This window comes from Mus caroli, chromosome 17, assembly GCF_900094665.2.
Source record: "Mus caroli chromosome 17, CAROLI_EIJ_v1.1, whole genome shotgun sequence".
Classification (NCBI taxonomy): Eukaryota; Metazoa; Chordata; class Mammalia; order Rodentia; family Muridae; genus Mus; species Mus caroli.
In genome coordinates, this window is record NC_034586.1 from 11,316,457 (window position 1) to 11,338,281 (window position 21,825).

The 21,825-nt window shown below is 40.3% G+C and overlaps 1 protein-coding gene across 1 annotated transcript in view; it reads left to right on the plus strand.

The window, feature by feature from the left end:
• Chd1 (chromodomain helicase DNA binding protein 1) overlaps nucleotides 1-21,825 on the plus strand; it is a 67,040-nt gene that overhangs the window by 9,266 nt on the left and 35,949 nt on the right. Inside the window, exons 3-11 of the mRNA XM_021186043.1 lie at nucleotides 11,347-11,548; nucleotides 12,399-12,512; nucleotides 14,348-14,412; nucleotides 17,238-17,387; nucleotides 17,504-17,772; nucleotides 18,643-18,868; nucleotides 19,340-19,440; nucleotides 19,789-19,967; nucleotides 21,039-21,166. Coding sequence (XP_021041702.1) covers nucleotides 11,347-11,548; nucleotides 12,399-12,512; nucleotides 14,348-14,412; nucleotides 17,238-17,387; nucleotides 17,504-17,772; nucleotides 18,643-18,868; nucleotides 19,340-19,440; nucleotides 19,789-19,967; nucleotides 21,039-21,166 — 1,434 coding nt within the window. The remainder of the gene's footprint in view (nucleotides 1-11,346; nucleotides 11,549-12,398; nucleotides 12,513-14,347; nucleotides 14,413-17,237; nucleotides 17,388-17,503; nucleotides 17,773-18,642; nucleotides 18,869-19,339; nucleotides 19,441-19,788; nucleotides 19,968-21,038; nucleotides 21,167-21,825) is intronic.

The following is a 21,825-nucleotide window of genomic DNA, read 5'->3' on the forward strand; positions in this document are numbered from 1 at the left end:
GCAGAGGCAGAGGCAGAGGTAGAGGCAGAGGCCAGCCTGGTCTACAAAGTGAGTTCCAGGACAGCCAGGGCTATACAGAGAAACCCTGTCTTGAAAAACAAAACAAAAACAACAACAAAAAATGTGTATTAGAACTCTGAGTTTTGACAGATGTAAAGAACCAACTGTACAGAACAATTGGCTTACCTTGAAAGTTTTCTTAGTATCTTAGATTTCCTGGATCATAATTTCCATTTTAATAGGATTTTGGAATAGTTGTATTCGTATCAAAATTATGTATATAAACTATTCACATGGAATTGCAGCATGTTTTAAAATAATAAATGAAATTTAGAAAGATTATTCTAATATAGAGGTAACAACAGATTGGTGTGTGTGTGTATGTGTATGTGTGTATATATATGTGTGTATATATATATATGTATATATACACACATATATATACACACATACACATACACACATATACATATACATACACAGTTAGGCAGGTTAGGGCTGTATAGCTGTGCAGGGGAGGTGACGAAAGGCAGTTAGAACCATGCAGTGAGCAATATGGAAGATTCCCGCAGAACTTTTACAATCTGGGTAAAAATTTACGTAGTTTTCAAAGAAAGAAAAAAAGATACTTTTACTAGGAAATGGAAGTTTTTAAAAATAGTATATCCCAGTAAAGAAAAGCTGTTCTCTCGAATAAAGAGAACTATTAGACATTCTAGTTTTACACTCTAACCTGAGATTGGTTCCTCCTCATGCTGAAGGTTTTGTGTGGGTTTAGTTGGAGTGGGGGAATGAAGGAAACTTGAGACCAGGAGGCAGAGTAGACAATGGGAAGGTAAACAGAAGAGGCCGGCGTACACAGGGGCTCCTCTGGTCCACACAAAAGGACAAACAGACAGACAGTATACACACAGGCTCCTCAGACTCACTAGTTTTGAGGGAGACAATACTGTACTGGAGCTTCCTGTCACTTAGTGACTCTTCTTCATAATTGAAGCTGTGTTGTTAGCTGCCACTGGGCATGAGGTGTGACTGTGACTCAAGCTAACAGTTAGCTACATGCTAAGCCACAGACAGATGTTTCTGTGGTGTGGGCCGATTAGGTAAGATGTAAGTTGCTGTTGAAATGAATAGCAGAGAAAGGTTAAAAGACATTCCTGGTAGTCAGTGTCTGCTCTCTCTCAAAGCTGAAGCCCAGGAGGAAACTTTCTGGGCCCTCTTAGTGACCCTAGCTGCTGCTGCCTCCCAGCCACATTGCCTCTTTCAGAAACAGTTCTCACTGGAATGGAATGCAGGTTTTCTTTTTCTTTTTTAAATTTTCAGTTTTATTTTTTAAAAGAGGGATCATTTAGAACCTCAGTAAACAAATTTTTGTATATATTAAAAATACCGTGTTGCTGTTCATTTTATGAGGTATATTTTGATAGGTTTTGTAAAAAGGCAGAATAGCTGGGGATTGGAGTAGTCCTTTTCTAGCATGTGCAAGACCGAGGCTCAGGTATACCAGAAGGTGGGACTGTGACTGATGACAGTGCTCTCAGAAGTGAATGCAGCAGTGGGGAGAGCAGTGGGGAGCTGGGCAGAGCTGTCTGTCTCCTTAGCTCACTAATGATGATCCTGGATTTCTATTGTTGAGGTAGATGATGGTTGTCATCCTCTGAGGAAGCAGCCAGGGGAGTTTTGTTTGCCTGCATCTAAGTGGACTGTGTGTATGCCTGGTCCCCGTGGCGGCCTGAAGAGGGTGCTGACTTAGAGGTGGCTGTGAGCTGCCAAGTGGGTCCTGCAAAAGCAGAGGGTATTCTCAGCCTCTGGGCCATCTCTAGCCCCTAGAGTGCTTTTTTTTCCCTCTCAGATATGAATAACTGAATCCTGAAATACATTAATAAGAGGAAGTCACTTGAATGTGTATTAAATACCAGCTGTATGAGTGGGTGATCATACTGTAAGTAACTTAATCCTAGCCTTAGCATGTACTATGCCAAAGGGTTGACTCGCACAGTCATTTAGTTGTACATTGTCCTGATTATAATTAACTCAGCGTGCACTGTACTGGCTATAGTATTGTTCAGTAATATTGTATAGTATTGTTCAGTAAGTGACTCACAATAGATGCAGGCTAGGCTTACATTTGGCTATATACATACTGATGAAATACTAAACTATAAATAGTTTTGTTTAAAACTATACAGTATAGGGATCTGCTTTGCTTTTTTGTTGTTGTTGTTGTTGCTTTGTTTTGTTTGTTTGTTTATTTGAGACAGGATGTCATCATGTAGCCTTGGCTGGCCTGGAACTTGCTATGTAGATTGGGCTGGCCTCAAACTCACTAGAGATCCTCCTATTTCTGATTCCTGGGTGCTGGCTGGGATTAAAGGCAAACATCACCACAGCTGGTGGGAATTTTATTTCTTGTGGCAGCATTAAAGAAATTTAAACACATTAATGTTTTTAAAACGTGGCATTATTTTGCTGACTCAGCTGCCTTGGATAATTTCAGGCATCCCTGAAGTAATGGCAGCCACAGGGTAAGCTGAGCGGCCATGTGCATGGTGTGCCCTCAGCACTGTGGCAATGCAGTGCTATCTCTTAGTTCTGCCTGCTGCACTACCTTACTTGGTTACTTTTAAATTGTTCACTGCTACGTGGTCAGTAATACTGATGAGGGGAAAAGCTACCCGCTTATCAATGATAGAATTAGCCATTTAGCCTCTTAATATTGTGATTTCATATGTATTTTATGAAACGATTGCCAGTAAAATCTAATTGTATGTGTGTATCCTCCTCATTTTCCATCTTGATACTTAAAAGTAGTGGCTTTCAGTCTGTGGCTCTTGGGGTCAAAGAGCCCCTTCACAGGGGTTGCCTAAGACCATTAGAAAACAGATATTTACATTACAATTCATAACAGTAAAATTAGTTATGAAGTAGCAGTGAAAGTAATTTTATGGTTGGGGGTCATAACAACAGGAGGAGGAACTGTGTTTAAGGGTTACAGCATTAGGAAGGCTGAGGACCTCTACTCTAGAGCTCTTTGAGTTTATCCTCAAACTCAGCATGACTAATCCAGTTATTTTTCAATTCTGTCATGCATCCATTTCTAGCAGCCTATTCCCATGTCTTCATTGGGACTTTGGGTAGATAGGGTCATAGTGTGGTCTATTTTGTCATTGATTGGTTGTTTTGAATGATCAAAAGATCTGTTTTTGTTTGATGGTTAGGACCTAATAGCAGTGGCATGACCTGGATTTTAGAGTCACATGGAAAGATGATTTCCAGATTGACTGAAATCCTTGGAAGCTGTGCTGATCTCTCTCTCTCTCCCTCTCTCTCTCTCTCTCTCTCATTTTCTCTGTCTCTCTGTGTGTGTGTGTGTGTGGTGCCGAATCACTGTGTAAAGGCATACAGATTATAATAGTAAAGTTTGAAGCTGTTGCTCACACATTCATTTCTTACTAGTGCTTTAGGGTCAGTGACCTCTGTCAACATTACTTCTTCATCTATGGTGAAATGGATATGATATTACCCAAATAACTGCACTAAAGGGTCCCAATTTAATGAACCCCAGCATCTGGTTAGGCTTGGGATACTTAGTCTAAAAATTATTTTAATGTTGTAAAGGCGTTATGTCTGACACGTGGAAGATACTGGGAGTGCCTGAGCTGGAGCAGTGACCTACGTCTAGGGCCATGGGGATGGCTGCAGAAAAGACTGATGTACTGTATCTTGCTTCTACCGATGCTCTGAAGAGCAAGCATTTTCAGACGAGGAAAAGTCTAGGATTGGTACCTATGCTGGGCTCTCTCTCGCCCCCTCTTTGTTTTGAGACAGTCTCTACATATCTCCGACTGTCTTCTGGGAACTTGCTAGGTAGACCAGGACTCTCAGAGGTCTGCCTGCCTCCACCTCCCAAAGAGCTCCTGTTTTTTTCTCTTTCCATTCTGTTTGCCCTGGCTTCCTCCCTGTTTTGTTCCTAGTAGAAACCTCCGCTCACTGATTGTTAAGGAGGTAAACAAATGAAATCAAATTATTAATTGTAGAAAACCTTTAAAAAAAATGTCTGTGGCCGGGCAGTGCTGGCGCACGCCTTTAATCCCAGCACTTGGGGGGGCAGAGGCAGGCGGATTTCCGAGTTCGAGACTAGCCTGGTCTACAAAGTGAGTTCCAGGACAGCCAGGCTACACAGAGAAACCCTGTCTCAAAAAACCAAAAAAAAAAAAAAAAAGTCTGTACATTGAATAAACAATGCAGTGTATTAGAGTTCCCCTGCCCCCAACATGGTCTCAAATGCACATCTTCTTCACTGTCAGGTAGGTGTGTGCTGCCCTTGATGTTATGGGTTCTGTTAGCGTGGAGATACCTGTCTTTATACTACTCTTGTCCTGGCTAGTCGGACAGCTTTATTGTAGAGGTAAAACACAGTGAAAATATGCGTAAACTGTAGGGTTTCATGCCTTAAATGTTGTCTTACTGGAGAAGACATGTGAGAAAGGGCCCTACGGCCAACAAGACAACGCAAGTCGTTTTCCAGGTATTAGATGTTTAGGGAGTTGATTCCTAAAGTAGAGTCAGCTTCTCTCACAGGGTCAGTGTTACATGTAGACAGTGTGACTGTATGGGATGTAGACTGTGTGTCAGGCCTTTTCCATTATTCCAGAAAAGTTAGTTTTAATTAAGTGACTGAGGAAGAATACAGTAAAGCATTGTAGAGGCAAGGAAAACTGGAGAAAAGAATGAGAAGGTACGTAGAGGTTGATACATTTCTGTAGAACAGGAAGGACAGGGATGTAGTGTTAGCAGTACATTCATTCATAAACTATCCTGAGTTTGGCAGGTAGAAAGCTGGAAAGCAGGAATGATGTTGCTCAGTGAACACTGTACTGGTGTGTTGGCTGTGTTGGTCATGTGTGGAGTGTCGGGTAGAAAAGCACACCTTGGAGTACAGGGCCAGCAGGATAGTGGCACTTAACAGCTTTGCAGGAATGTAAGTGCTTGCTCCAAGGCTGGCTCAGAGGTCGGACAAACGTGAATTCAAGGGCTGAAGGAAGAAGGTAGGTGTTTACATTGCAAAGCAGAGAGGATGATTTTAGAGTCCGTGGATAGATAGCTGCCAGAGTTCACATTTTAAGTCTTTTAGCCAGGCAATAAACATAAGCCTTTAACATCCTCAAAACAAGTTGTGGTGAGAGCTTTGTCACCATCTCTTAGAAGTTTGACATGGATCCCAGGCCCACAGTTTGTAACTGGGGTGGGAGGATGGCTGTCCAGATGCCGGTTAGAGTTGGAAAAGCATTTCTGTCAGGCAGTTCATAGACACAGAATCAACATTTTAGATATGCAATTCATGAGGATTTGACCAGGGAGTATAGATGCACAGAATTCCTTGAAAAAGAAATAAATTAAAATGACTGAACTGTTTTGTTAAAGGAATGTTAATATTTTTGTAAGCATTCAAGCCGACAGCAATACCTTAGGGAATGTTGGAAGAGAATTAGTTTCTAAATTATTACAGATGTGAATATTGAATATGTTCCTCTTTTTGCTTTGGCTACAAACTTTAAAATTTACTTATTTTTTATTTTGGCTTTTATTTCTGAGATAACCTACTTCTTACACTGTGAGATTTCTTTCTCGTTGACAGAATGTTTACTATTACACTCTCACACCGGTTTGGTTGACCTCCCCTTGCTTCCACTGCCACCTCATCTCATGTCACATGTGATGTAACATGTATTCTGTTCCCCTTTTCTCCTTTGCCACTTCCTTAAGACACTTTCCCCTCCTCTACCCATGCCTACCCACCCACATTTGCACATTTGAAAATTTAAAATGTGTAATATTTGTTTTTTCCAGTCTGTTCCTTCACAATATAATCCCCACTTGATCCTTGTCCTGCAGATGTCAATTCTGTGTGTGTGTACCACACTTCCATAGCCCTTATGAGCTGATTAAGATCTCAGCCACTGTCACCCTGTTCTTGTGGATATAGGGCAGCATCCACGTGGACATAGGGATAGTCTGTAGAGTAGAGTCTAGGAGTGCTACAGCTGACTTATATAGTATTTTTATTTTTGGACAAACCTCTCTTCTAATTTTCAGAATGCCTTCACCTTTGAAGGAAAATCTTAAAGTCCCAAACATGGACTTCTAGCTGAGTAAGCTACCAGTAAACTGGTCAGTCAGTCAGTCAGTCTGTCTGTCTTTATGGATAATTTGAAAATAGGTTGCAAGAATTGTGCCTCATACACATTTAACTTAGTCTACCCTTTCTAAGAACAAAGTATTCTCTTTGAGCCAGCATGTTCAGGGAATCTCACTTTTCATTTCATTTTGGCTGGCCAGTCCCCTCAGTCTTTCATTAGTATCCAGACTAAGACCGCATACTCAGTTGGCTGTTGTTTCTCTTTTAACCTGGAATAGTTCTGTCTTTTATTAAATTGTCTTTGGGGACTACACACCAGTCATTTTGTATAGTATATATTTCAGCTTGTGTTTGTTTGATGTGTACTTACAATTAAGATCAAATGATCCATCTTAAGAGCATCTGGAAGCTTGTGTCTTCTCTGCTCCTGTTAGTGCTATTGCCTTAAAGAGATGCTGCAGTGTGTATTTATTGTAAAAGGAAGGTTCCGCTTAGACCAGAGATTCCCAGCCTCAGTGCTGCAGTCCCTAGTGCAGCCCCTTAGGTTCGCAGTTATTTATAGCTTTAATCTTGTTACTGTTATGAATTGTAATGAAAATGCCTGTTTTCTAATGGTCTTAGGCCGCCAACCCCCGTGAAAGGGTTGTGAGGCACAGGTTGAGAAGCACTGCTTTTGCCATGTCTCCCCATGCTGACTGACAGCGTGCTTTGGTCTTCATTCCCCCTCTGTTCCTGTCTTGACCTCCTTAGCTACTCACTCCTGTTCTCTTTCAATAACTCCTTTTTCACTTTTTATCCTCATGTACTATTTTCCTTAATAGGTTACATATATGAGAAAAAAGAAGTGTTACTTGTTTTTGAGACTGGTTACTTTTTGATTGATATTACTTTTTATCACATGTGAGTTTCAGATGCCCCCCAAAGGCCAGAATAGGGCATTGGATCCCTGGGAGCGGAGTTAGAGATGGCATGGGATCTGAACTCAGGTCGTCTGGAAAATCTGTGTGTGCTCTTAATCTCTGAGCCACCACTCCAGCCCATGTGAAAGATGTTTGAAAGTTATATAAATATTGCCAAATATGGTGGTACATACTTTATTCCCAGCATTTGGGAAAGAGAGAGAGACAAATGGATTTCTTTTGTGATGGCTAGCCTGGATTACATAGCAAGTTCCAGGCCAGCCAGGGCTACCTAGTGATTCTTAAGGAGTCTAAAGCTGCTGTGTTTGTGGTGGCAGTGCACGCCTTTAATCCCAACACTCAGGAGGCAGAAGCAGGTGGATCTCTGTGAGTTCCAGATAAGCCTGGTCTACAAATTGAGTTTCAGGACAGCCAGAAACTCTTTCATAAACAGACAGATAGATAGGCACCCACTAACACCCCCCCCCAAAAAAGAGAGCCTAAAACTATGTAAATATTTTACTCATGAAACTCTTTTATACTTAGCACCTACTGATAGTTCTGGTCTGTACTAGTATTTTCTGTGTGACTTTAATATGACTTTTCTAAAACTACCACTCTGTCTGTCCCTCTCACTGAGTCTGTCATCATCAGGGACTTGAGCTCCTATTTCATTTGCTGACCAATATTATTTCAGTGCTGTATTTTGATATTAAAAATTAGATCTTTATACCAGTTCTTATGTCATTTTATCTCTCCGTACTCTTCCTCTTCTTCTTGAAATTTGTTTTTTAAAGTTTTTTTTTTTTTTCTTTTTTTTCTTCCCACATCAGGCTTGTTAGGCTTTGTTTTTACTTTCTGAGGCACAGCAGTTGTCTTCCATTTCTTAGGAGAGTTGTCATTTAAGTGTGCAGTAATATTTAGGAATCATGATCAGTGTGCAAGGTAGTTATTAAAATTTAAAATTACATTTTAATTTTAACTGATCAAATGGTGCATCTTTAAACTCTAAACTATTGAACCTAAGTTAATAATAATATGATGTCACGCCGGGCGGTGGTGGCGCATGCCTTTAATCCCGGCACTTGGGAGGCAGAGGCAGGTGGATTTCTGAGTTCGAGGCCAGCCTGGTCTACAAAGTGAGTTCCAGTACAGAGAGAGCCTGTCTCAAAAAAATCAAAAAAAAAAGATGACGTCAAAACAGAAAGTAGTCTTTAAAAATAAATGATTCTGATTATATCAACTTCTTGTTACACAGAAATTAGTAGGCTTTAAGGCAGTAGTTTAATTATGGGGATGAGCAATTTTGAAGCCAGAGAGCAAAGGAATTATTTCAGTTACCATTAGCAGTAATGTTATTAATCTGAAATTGATTAATTGGATGTGTATATGTCCATGCATATATATTAGCCCCTAAGATAAAACAAGCAGATTATTAGTGTCATTTGGAACTAAGAAACTCAACCAAAATGATGTAAATATAAAACTGAAGGAGGTAAAAATAAAAACCCTGTAATTGTGAATTAGAAGTAATAGAATAAATTAATGTATTTCTCTCTAAAAACACATGCATTGTAGTTCATTCTGCTTACCACACAAAATGGCATATGCATAGTCACAGGCTTACCTCACACTTGTAGTGTACTTAGGTTTTGATGAAATAACAGTTATAGCTTGAGGCAAGATATGCTATGCTTTATCAGAAAGCAGGTTGGCTGCAATCATTTTATTTGTATAATGTTCAAGTTAGGGTATACATTTATACCATGAAATATTTATCACTTATATTGAATCATTGAAAACATCTTTCTCCCTAGCTTTAAAACGAAAAGTGTACTATTATTACCGTGGTCTGTAGTCACCCTGCTGTGTAGTTGGATATCAGAATTAATTTCTTCTAAAACATTCTCTTCCTCTCAATCTTGACATATTCTTTATCCCATGAAAGAACAACCCAATAAACTACTGTGGACGTAAATACCAAAGTTCCAGTTTCTAATAATAAACATGCTCCTTTACTGGAACAGAGATGGATGGATGGATGGATGGACTGGAACAAGGATGGATGGATGGATGGATGGATGGATGGATGGATGGATGGATGGATGGACTGGAACAGAGATGGATGGATGGATGGGTGGATGGATGGATGGGTGGATGGATGGATGGATGGGTGGATGGATGGATGGNTGGATGGATGGATGGGTGGATGGATGGATGGATGGGTGGATGGATGGATGGGTGGATGGATGGATGGACTGGAACAGAGATGGATGGATGGATGGATGGATGGATGGATGGATGGGTGGATGGATGGATGGGTGGATGGATGGATGGACTGGAACAGAGATGGATGGATGGATGGATGGATGGGTGGATGGATAGAAGCTGCCCTTGGTTCCATCAACCATTAACTTTTTTAGTTTTAGATACAGTGTGTTAGGTCTCAAATTGTAACCAAGGATGCCATTGATGTTCTGACCTTTCTGCTGTCTCCACCCCCTTAGTGTTTGTAGGCATGCTTTACCCAGTTTTATTTTAACTCAGGGCTTGTGTATGTTTGGCAAGCAAATTTTATGCTAGATGCTTTAGTGAAAATAAGAATGCCTGCAAAGTAACAATCTAAGACTTTCCATCTCCTTAATTTTTTTTTTTTATGGGAAGGATAAGTTTAACAGTGCTTTCTACTAAATGGTCTTGATTGATTCACCAAACCTAGTCATGTCTAGATCAGCTGTTATAAACATAGCACAGGAAGCTGCTTATCAGCTTACAGAGCTACCTCAAGGTAGGAGGTCTTTTGACTGTAAAGACTTTGTTGTTTCAGCCTCCACAGGCCTGATCTATGAGTGGTTCTCAGTAAAGTTTATTGAATTCAATGGTTTTTCTTACCTGTGAGTTAATAGAGAAATAAAATTGTCAGGGAAAAAAAAATCTCCACTAGCATCGCTCCAGTTTGTACAAGTAAAATAGCTGAGGTGAAATAGGCCATCTCCCCCTGTTCTTAAAGACACTTCATGATAGCTGAGAGACTCAGCTGTGTGTTTGCGGGTGGAAATAATGGTGGGAACGGCTTGGGAATGGAGAGAAAAAGCAGTATTGGTAGAAACAATGTTGCAACCATAAATCTCACTAGAGGAAAAGTTTTACTTTATTACTGCGAAACAAAATTACACCACATTTTAAAAATACATATGTATTTGTCAATTTAAACATTTAATTTGCAGAATTAAAATTCTTCCTGGAAATTTTATTACTCATAACTCTCTTAGGTACTTCCCCCCTAAAGACTAGCTTTTTAAAGTAGTCTATCAGCAAATTGTGCCATCTGGTGGCAGTTTGGAAAATTACAGAAGGTAGAAAATACCTTCTGCTTCTGTCTCTTAAGTGATTGCAGCCTTGCATCACTACATTGACAGAAATAATCTTGAAAACAAGTATGTTGTTTTCACTGCAAGAAATGGGCTTATTTTCTACCCACTGTAGTAAGAATTCCCAACATGTTTATTTATTTCTTCACACAGTTCCTAAATTTGAACTGTTAGAGGTAACCTCTAATAGGGCTTTTTTGACTTACACATTTTGTCTTCCCGGTTTCTAGCCGAGGATCCCATAGTTGGTAGGCCTTGCACATCTTTGAGGGAGATTACAGTCCTACAAATAAGTATGTCCAATGGCCTGTGATGGCACACACCTTTAATTCCAGTACCCCAGGAGGCAGAGGTAGGCAAATCTCTATGAGTTCCAGGCAAGCCTAGTGTACAGAGTGAGAACAGCCAGGACTGTATAGAAAAACCTGTGTCTCAAAAACCAAAACAAAAGAAAACTAAATGTGTATGCCTGTCTTAGTTAGGGTTTTACTCTTGTGAACAGACACCATGACCAAAACAAGTCTTCTAAGGACAGCATTTAATTGGGGCTGGCTTACAGGTTCAGAGGTTTATTAGTCCAGTATCATCAAGGTGGGAGCATGGCAGCATCCAGACAGGCATGGAACAGGGGGAACTGAATGTTCTACATCTTCATCTGAAGGCTGCTCGTGGAAGACTGGCTTCCAGGCAGCTAGGGAGAGGGTCTTATAGCCCATACCCACACTGTCACACCTACTCCAACAGGGCCACACCTCCTAATGGTGCCACTCTCTGGGCCAAGCATATACGAACCATCACATATGTCCATTACTATAATGTACATTGCCCTTGGTGTTTGGACACAGATAATTGGAATATTAAACTGTATGTTTAGCTTTCTGCTGAAGAGATAAATTCCTGTCAAATTTTGCTTTAAATTTTTTATTTTCAATTGTAGTCAGTCAGATGATGATTGTGGGTCAGCATCAGGCTCTGGATCTGGCTCGAGTTCTGGCAGCAGCAGTGACGGAAGCAGCAGTCAATCCGGGAGCAGCGACTCTGATTCTGGCTCTGACTCAGGAAGTCAATCAGAGTCTGAATCAGACACATCCCGAGAGAACAAAGTTCAAGCAAAACCACCAAAAGTCGATGGAGCCGAGGTAAGTTAGTGCAATTGAACTGGCTTAAGACAGAAGCAGATGGCTCTAAAATACTTATCTACACAAATAAAGCCCTTTCTACCTCTTTAAGATAGAAGTTAAATCTTATAACTGACTGGACAGTGTCATGGCCTGGGCGTATAGCTCAGCAGTACAGCACTTGTCTAACACACCCATGACATTCTGGATTTGTCCTGAGCACCACAAACACCAAGTGACAGAAATTAAATTCCTTAGATAAGAGTAAAGGCTGCATGAGGTCTTCTGGTTAGGCTTGTATATCTGCCCAAGGTCTACAGGGGGATGCTTTATTGCTAACAGCAGGAGGGCTTGACAGAAGTGTTTCCTGCAGGTTACTTACTGCAAGGTAACTGTGTTACTCAGAGTACCAGGCTCTGGAGAACCAAGATGCCTGGGCCTAAATTAGAAACCAGGTTGTAGCTTTGTTAGCAGAGAGCTCTGTCCCCTGATCCCCACTCCCCCTCAAAAGAAAAAAAAAAAAAAGGTCAAGTTGCATGAGCAGAACTGCAGAGTGACATGGTTTCTTTATATTTAGACTCTGGCTTTTCACGTTCACCTAACACGGGAAAACATAGGTAGGCACAGTATGTAGGAGTGATGCAGTACATTTACACTTTGTTTTGAAAAACATTGGAAGCATCAGGAGCATGATGGCTGTTACATATAAGATTCAACATGCCATATGTTTCTCATAGTCACTGAAGTCTTGCATTGTATTTCACTGTATTGCAGGAGCACTGTATTCATACGGTGAACGAGGAGAATAATTTACTTGGAGGGATGTAAATGTTGAAACATTTCATCTCTCCCTGCTTTGTTTTTGGTACAGTTTTGGAAATCTAGCCCCAGTATTCTGGCTGTTCAGAGATCTGCCATGCTTAGGAAGCAGCCACAGCAGGCCCAGCAGCAGCGCCCAGCTTCATCTAATAGTGGATCCGAAGAGGTAAGTCCACAGTGAGCTGCTCCATAAGTACATTCTGCTTACTTACTGAACACCATGGCTTTGGATGGATAGTAGTGTCTGTATTTATGTGCATTAATCTTGACGCACAGACATCTTTAGTACCAGCGTTCCTACTTTTAGAGCTTAATCGAAAACAGTGGGATTTGTTTCCTCATCATGGCAAAACAGGAAATAAGGTATCAATGTATGTGATACCTGCCTGCTTTCCCAGCTCTTGAGAGGCTGAAGCACTGGCTCTCTGTGCTTGAGACCAACCTGTGGTACTGAGTAAAATACCGTTTCAAGACAAGAACTGGAGAAGCCAAAGGTGCACTTGCAAGAAATATTAAATATGATGAATTGGTGTGGGAATGAATATCCGTAATCTTAGGACTTGTGAGTGAGATGGAGGCAGAAGGATTGTACCTTGGAGGACTTTTTTCAGTGCCTCGCCCCTAATATTATGTATATGGTATACACATGATTTAATGGGTAAAGACATATTATTAGTTCTATATAAAATTAGAGTCCAGATTTGTTATTTTGAATATTTGTGTATTTTATTAGTTTGCTTTCTGTGGTAAACACTGACCAGGAGCAAATGGGAAGGAAAGGGCCTATTTCATCATCCTTTCCTGTCCTGAAAGGAAGTCAGGGCAGGAACCTGGCGGCAGGGACTGAAACAGGCTATGGAGGGCCACTGCTCTTCAGGCTCACAGGCTTTTGTTTGCTTGTTTGTTTGTTTGTTTGGTTGGTTGGTTTTTCGAGACAGGGTTTCTCTGTGTAGCCCTGGCTGTCCTGGAACTCTCTGTAGACCAGGCTGGCCTCGAACTCAGAAATCCGCCTGCTTCTGCCTCCCAAGTGCAGGGATTAAAGGCGGGTGCCACCACCGCCAGCTCAGGCTCACACTTTACCTGCCTTTCTTATACTTTCCAGGACCTGCCCATGGTGACACCACATGAGCAGGCTGGGCCCTTACACCCCAGTCATCACTCACGATGATGCCCACAGACTTGTCTCTAGGCCATCTGATGGAGTAGTTTTCTCATTGAGGGCTGTTCTCCCCAACTGACTCTCACTCGTGTTAACTGAGCGCGCACGCACGCACTCATTCACATGCTTTCCTGGCCTGAGTTATTCCCAGTTGGTGTGTGTTATTGGAATTTATTAATTTTTGGTGCATATATAATATAGTACTATGTATCCTATAGTGAGGTAGTCTACTCTGTCAGTACACATATTTGTATATATTTGTGTATTCTAGTGTCAACACACATATAAAAGAAATTTTATTTTTTAAGAGATAACTGGCATGCATACCACTTTTTTGGTAATATTCTTTTTTATGTGTCTTAGTTAGGTTTTGGTTGTTGTGATAAAAACACCAAGACCAAAGCAATTTACAGAAGGAAGGATTTATTTGGGGCTTAACATTCCTGAGGGGTAAAGAGTCCATCACTATTACAGTGGGGAAGTGGGACAGCAGGCTGGCATGGCTCCTAGAGCTGAGAACTCAAACCATGAACTGGAAGCAGAGAGGTAAATTGGGAATAGCCCAGTTTTCAAATGTTAAAAGCTGGCTCCAGTGATATACTTCCTCCAGCAAGGGTATACTTCCTACACCTACCCAAAGAGTACCAACTCAGAGCTCTGTATTCAAATGGCCGGGATTGTGGGGAGCATCTCATTCAAACCACTATAGTGTGTGTGTCTGTCTGTATAACTGTGTTATAGTTATAGCTAGCAAAATGAATGCTGACTAGCATAGCAAAAGAAACTCTAACTCGGTTAGACTTGAATTGTGAGTTAGTGACCCCAGCCTCCTTTCTCGCTAGGACTCCTCCAGCACTGAAGACTCAGACGACTCGTCCAGCGGTGCCAAGAGGAAGAAGCACAATGAGTATGTGATTTTATTCAGCTGACTCGTGTTGTGTTGTGTTGTGTTGTGTTGTGTTGTGTTTGTTCACTTGTTTTTGAGACAGGGTTTGTCTGTGTAGCCCTGGCTATCCTACAACTCACTCTGTAGACCAGGCTGGCCTCAGACTCAGGTCTGCCTGCCTCTGCCTCCTGAGTGCTGTGTTTAAAGGTGTGCACCACCATGCCCAGCTCATCCAACTTACTTTGAATGCTAAGGAAATACTATGGTTTCGTATATCTTTTGTACATTTCCTTTCCAAAAGTAGTTTTTAAAATTCTTAGTTCATGGTGTTTTTGAAGTTAATTTAAACCACTACCATAACATTTGTCTTTCTATAACCAGCTGATGTCTTTTTTTATGCCTGTTCTTTTATATGTTAACCTATCTCCTATTTGTACATTAAAGATGGACTTTAAGTGATATCAAAGAACTACTTTCCAAGTTTTCTAACTTAGGAGAAAAGCCTGTAAGACGGCAGGATAGTTGAGTGACTTGGTTATTGTGTTAATTCCCCAAACAGTCCATCTACACAGGAATTTTGCCTGTGCAGAGTTCATGTAGAATCTCAAATTCAGTATAACTGCCACAGATTTTGACCCAGAAAGCAGGTAGAACACTTTCTTACATTAGGTCCACTCCACTAGTTTGCCTTTTCATTCTGATGTTTTTGACCGATCTTTTTCTTTTTTTTTTTTTTTTGATTTTTAATATTTTTATTACATATTTTCCTCAATTACATTTCCAATGCTATCCCAAAAGTCCCCCATAGCGCCCCCCACTTCCCTACCCACCCATTCCCATTCTTTTGGCCCTGGCATTCCCCTATATTGGGGCATATAAAGTTTGCAAGTCCAATGGGCCTCTCTTTCCATTGATGGCCGACTAGGCCATCTTTCGATACATATGCAGCTAGAGACAAGAGCTCCGGGGTTCTGGTTAGTACATCATGTTGTTCCAACAATAGGGTTGCAGATCCCTTTAGCTCCTTGGGTACTTTCTCTAGCTTCTCCATTGGGAGCCCTGTGATACATCCAATAGCTGACTGTGAACATCCACTCCTGTGTTTGCTAGGCCCCAGCATCGTCTCACAAGAGACAGCTATATTTGGGTCCTTTCAGCAAAATCTTGCTAGTGTATGCAATGGTGTCAGCGGACCGATCTTTTTCTATTTGTCTTGGGTATTCTGTTTATTTACTTTGTTCTATGTGTGTTTGGATTTACTATTTTTCTAATAGGTTTCATATGTTTATAAGATTCATGTTTTTAGTTTCTGAAAATTCTGTTTTTGTACCTTTGGTTATTTGCTGTTTCTCTTTTCCCTGTCTCATAGGGCACACATGTTACTTTGTGTACTTCAGATAATCTAGCTTTACTCTGTAAATCTTACTGTGTCATGTTTGCTCTTTGTCTTGCTCTGCGGCATTGTGTCTGATTTCTTTGGATCTGTCTTACAGCTTTGTGTGCTTGTGTGTGCGATGCTGGCTACACACTTTCCAGAAAAGCACTGATAATTGAGCTATCCTGTATTCTAGTTTTCAGTAAAAAGTATATTGTATTTTCAACTATGGTGTCTTCTCAGCTATTTATATCTTTTATTGAGCTGATAAATTCTCAATTAGCATGGTCATAAGAAAATAATAAAAGACAAATACTTTGGGTTGATACATAGACTTGATTTGGTATAAAAATTAAAAATGACGTTGAAAAATGTATTTGGAATAATTTTTCTTGTGTCCTGCATCATGCCACTTGGAGCTTTATGTGTGTTTGTCGTGTTAGCTTCATCATAGTCATGAGTGATGTGATGTGTATTAAGCTTTTTTTTCCCCTAGAAAATACATATTACTACTTAAAAATTATTTTAGAGGCTAGAAGGAGGCTCAGTGATTAAGAGCACTGGCTGCTCTTCCACAGAACAGTGGTTTGGTTCCCAGTGGCCACCCACATAATGGCTAACAGCCTCTGTAAATCCAGACCCAGGGCATCTGGCATTCCTTCTGGCTGCTATTGGTACCACGAATGCAGGTGGCATACAGACCCCATACACATAAAAGGATATGTTCCCCCACCTTCTGAGCCCATGGTAGTTTGCAGTGTTTTCAAGATCCTACAATGCAGATTCCTCTCCTAGGGAAGGGTCTTTCAGAGGCAGGAAACTCACTCAGATATACAGGTGTTCACTTCTTTACACACTTGGCTGGATTCTTCCTCTTGGACTGCTCAGTAGTCCTGCTTTCCCCATGTGAAGCCAAAACAAGACCCAGCAAGTGGGAGCCCAGCAAGTGGGAGCCCAGCAAGTGGGAGCCCAGCAAGTGGGAGCCAAGCAAGTGGGAGCCAAGCAAGTGGGAGCCAAGCAAGTGGGAGCCCAGCAAGTGGGAGCCCAGCAAGTGGGAGCATCACCAAGCAGGATGTGGTTGGTGAACACAGCACAGCATGACCAGGTCACCTTGACCTCCACTATGCCGAGCCCCACCGCTTCTGTATAAAAAGCGAGGAGTTAGAATTCCTTTTGTTTTTAAAAGAATAGTATCTATCTATCTATCTATCTATCTATCTATCTATCTATCACCATTTGTTCACATAATATTTTTCATTTGAGGGTAAAGTGGCCAATAAAATTCTGGGGTTATAAGATAAATCTTTGGAAATACTTCTTGTTACTCTGCTGATATTTACTATTTTCCAGTATGGCTCAAAGCAACGGTTTTCTTTGTATTCAGTGGAATATAATTTAGTTTTGACCATAATTAGGTTTTATAGCAGTATAAATTACCTATGATATCTAAATAAAAAATGTTTATATACAGTGAAGACTGGCAGATGTCTGGGTCCGGATCTCCATCTCAGTCTGGTTCAGACTCAGATTCTGAAGAAGAGCGAGATAAAAGCAGCTGCGACGGCACAGAGTCTGACTACGAGCCGAAAAACAAAGTCAGAAGCCGAAAGCCTCAGAATAGGTGAGTGCGGTGTTTTGTGGTTTGATTGCCATTTAGAGAATTTGTTTTTGTATAGTTCCTTAAAATTTTTTTATCCTAGTATCTGTAAAACACTTTTTCCCCCTTTCCTTTCTCAGATCTAAGTCAAAAAATGGGAAAAAAATTCTTGGACAAAAAAAGAGACAGATTGATTCATCTGAGGATGAAGATGATGAAGATTATGATAATGATAAACGAAGCTCTCGCCGCCAAGCCACCGTCAATGTGAGCTACAAGGAGGATGAAGAAATGAAAACCGACTCTGATGACCTGCTGGAGGTCTGCGGAGAGGACGTCCCTCAGACTGAGGACGAGGAGTTTGAGACAATAGAGAGGGTTATGGATTGCAGAGTTGGGCGGAAAGGAGGTACGGCTGCAAGCAGTGTTCAGTACGTGCTTGTTCAAATATTCACAGCGTAAACAACAGCATTTCTTAGACACGTTCCAGTTATGAAAGAAAGAAAAGTGAATTTTCTTCTCCTTTGCTTATTTACTGTGAAAATAGGCATTGCATGCCCACACATCTCTGAAATGTCCTAGGATCAGTCCTTGTGCTATACATGTGGGAAGGGTTTTAACTCAATAAGGAAGAAAAATAGTGTTTTTCATATATTTTAAATTATTTCTCTTTTTATATTTTCAACTTAAAGAGTTTTTGTTTTTTTGACCATTTCCCCTATGTCTTAGACATACAGGCTTCTTATTATTGCTTAACATATCTGGAAAGTAAATTAACTAAAACAGCAATTTCCAAGTTACTAGTTACTGTATGTTAATGGATGTGCTGTTGAGTATCCCACTTTTTTTTCCGAAAAAAAAAAAAAATGGCTTATTAATTAGAAAATTTTACATTTCTTCAGTGTATATGTGTGGTGTGTGTGTGTGTGTGCGTGCGTGCGTGCGTGCGTGCATGTGTGTGCTACAGCCCCCATGTGGTGGCCAGAGGACAACTTGGTGTGTGTTTGGTATCTTTATTATGTAAGTCCTGGGGATAGAACTCAGGTTGTCAGGCTTCTGCCTGCTTTCCCAGCTTTTAAAATGCAAGAGGGATTGAAATATCTACTTTTTAGTTCTAAAACTCTTAGTTCTCTTTTGTGACACAATTTACCATAATTTTTTTTTTTTGTATTTTAATAGTTTGGTTATTTAGTGAGTGGTTTGTACACATTTGAAGCTTTAAATTGGGAAGAAAATAACCCTGTAACAGAGTCACATGGAGTTTGTCTTTTGCCTCTAGCTACTGGTGCTACTACAACCATTTATGCTGTCGAAGCAGATGGTGACCCAAATGCAGGATTTGAAAGAAACAAAGAGCCAGGAGACATACAGTATTTAATTAAGTGGAAAGGATGGTCTCACATCCACAACACATGGGAGACAGAAGAGACCCTGAAGCAGCAGAACGTTAGAGGGATGAAAAAATTGGATAATTATAAGAAAAAAGATCAAGAGACAAAACGATGGTAATGATTCCTTTAAAATCTTTTTTATGGTTCAAGATTAGAGTTACAAAACTAAGAATAAAATGATAGCATAAAATATTTCTAGTGTATATTTCCTCTCAGGGTGAAAGTCTTCAGAATGGTCTCTGAATTTGTCTTAGAGTTGCACAGACTGTCATGCTCTCAAAAATTTTCAAAGTTAAAAACTTATAATGTTGGTAAGAATGTTAGAGCTCTGCCTAGAACGTGCAAGGTTCAGTCTCTAGCCTTACCACAAACAAAACAAAACAAAACAAAACAAAACAAAAAAAACAACAAAAGAAACAAACAAAACAGAAAGAAAAAACTACTACTAATGTTCTCTTTCTACATTGTTTGGACTTGATTTACACCACTAAAAGGTACATTGGAAGCTTGTCTAACAGATAATTATCAGTAAGATAAAGTAACCGAGAAAAATCTGAAGTCTGTTGTTGCTTTAAAAATTTTCAGGCTGAAAAATGCTTCTCCAGAAGATGTGGAATATTATAATTGCCAGCAAGAACTTACAGATGATCTACACAAACAGTATCAGATAGTGGAGCGCATAATTGGTTAGTGGTAAATATGTGTGATAACGTCTTATCTGTGTGGTGTGTTTTTGAGATGGGATCTCATTATGTTGCCCATTATGGTCGTAAGCTCGGAACTCATGCTCAGTTTCCTGAGTGTCTAGGATTAAGTTTGTGCTCCCAAGCTTGCGTTCAGATATTTCATCTGTATTTGCAATCGTAAGCAAACATAAGTTTACCTTTATACACAAAATACAGTCGTTTGCTTTTACTAAAATAAAGTGTATTGTATGTAGATGACTAGTTTTCACTTGTGTAGCCTTTACTGAGTATGCCTGTGATGTAATTTAATATAAATAAAATAAAATGAGTACCTGATTCATCTCACAGCTCATTCCAATCAAAAATCAGCAGCTGGTCTTCCTGATTATTATTGCAAATGGCAGGGGCTTCCATACTCAGAGTGCAGCTGGGAGGATGGAGCTCTCATTTCCAAAAAGTTTCAGACATGCATCGATGAATATTTTAGCAGGAATCAGTCAAAAACGACACCTTTTAAAGATTGCAAAGTGAGTACCAACATTTTAAAGTAATGCATATGTGTGTGTTTTGTTTCAAGCCTGTATAGAGTGTGGAATCCTGTTGTCATACTGGCTAAACAAGTACTTAGTTGAGTATGCCTGTTAGAGGAACTGAGATTTCTCTAGTGGTGCTAGGTTAAAATATGATAAATTGGTGGTAATGACTGTGTGGAGACTGCATAAAGAAAATTTCCTTGGAAATTGAAAGTATATGCTTGGTTTAGAAATAGCAGAGATTGCTGCTGAAAGTGAGAGCAGAAACCAGGGCCTGAGAGACAGTCTAGGGCTGTCTTCTCTAAACTTTGGAAACTTACGTAAAAATATTAGTGATAGTTTTAAAGTCTAGTTACTACTTTATTACAGGATTGAATACATTCATAGTGGTATTTTGAAAATCATATGGAGTAGAATCTTATAAATTATCCATAGTTCATGGTTGGAGCAATGGCTATAAATGAATTTGACACTCCTTTTTGAAGTGCTTGACCTATGTATATTGTTAGGACTGTATTTCCTCAGTAATTCCTCCCACCCCCACCCCCCAAAAAAGGGAAAACATTTTACTCTACATTCTTGCTAGAGTCATAGAAAATAGCCATGAACAAATGAATCATCAGATACATATGTATATTTTTGTTTTGTTTGAGTGCTGGCATCTGTGGAAGATGTGGAATATTATAATTGCCAGCAAGAGTTTAGGAGTGATCTACATATCAGATAGTGGAGGGTAGAATTAATTAATAGTAAATAATTTTGATGAAGCTGTTATCTGTTGTAGTTTTGAGCTGGGATTCTGTTACCTTGCCCATGCCAGTGTTGAGCTCGGGACCCTCATGCTTCATGTTTTTAGTAATAAGTCTTTTTGTCTCACCTGTTGAGTGGGCAGATTATGGGTCCATACTGTAGTACTTGGCTTCTTATACATTTTCAATTATAGGACCTCTGAAACTAGTAATTAAAATAAATGTTAATGTTTATGGTGAAAGATAGTCTAAAGGACATTAATCTTTTTTGCATGATATCTTAAATTCTGCATATTAATATTTATTCTGACCAAAGGTATTGAAACAAAGACCAAGATTTGTAGCTCTGAAGAAACAGCCATGCTATATCGGAGGACATGAGGGCTTAGAACTGAGAGACTATCAGCTGAATGGTTTAAACTGGCTCGCTCACTCTTGGTGCAAGTAAGTGTTTGCTGCGTTACCTCCTCAGCCAGGACAGCAAGACTCCCCCGCCTTTGCAGGTTGCCAGTCTCCTCTCACAGCCACCTAGAGGGGTCAGAGGTTCCACAAGCTGAAAGACTGCAGCAAAGCAGTGTTTACTTGAGGTTATTTGCAGGCAGCCCCACAGTTCTGATTTAGGGTCTTCAGCAGACATCAGAGAAATATTTCCCTTCTTTTTAATGCATTCAGCCAAACATGTCAGATCTGACTTAAGTCTTCTAAGTGGAGCCAGGTAGCAGAGTGAACACTGTAATTGTCAGTGGGAAGTGTTTTGAGAGTTTTTTGGATGGTTTCACTTCTTTTAGTTTTACAACCCTGAATCAGAATCTTAATGGTTTCTTGACAGTCGGTCTGTCTCTGTCTCTCTGTCTCTGTCTCTGTCTCTCTCTCTTCTTCCCTCCCTCCCTGTCTCCCTCGCTCCCTCTGTCCCTTCCTCCTTCCCTCCCTCCATCCCTCTCCCCCCCATCCCTGCAGGTGGTAAAAGGCATAGGCAGCCCTGTTCCTTCATGTGCCTCATTGTGTTTTCACCGTGTGCAGTGAGGGAGGGCGTGGGTGGGATTAATAATAACAGCAGAGAAGCTGGAGGAGTGAAACAGATTCTATAAATACATAATTTAGGG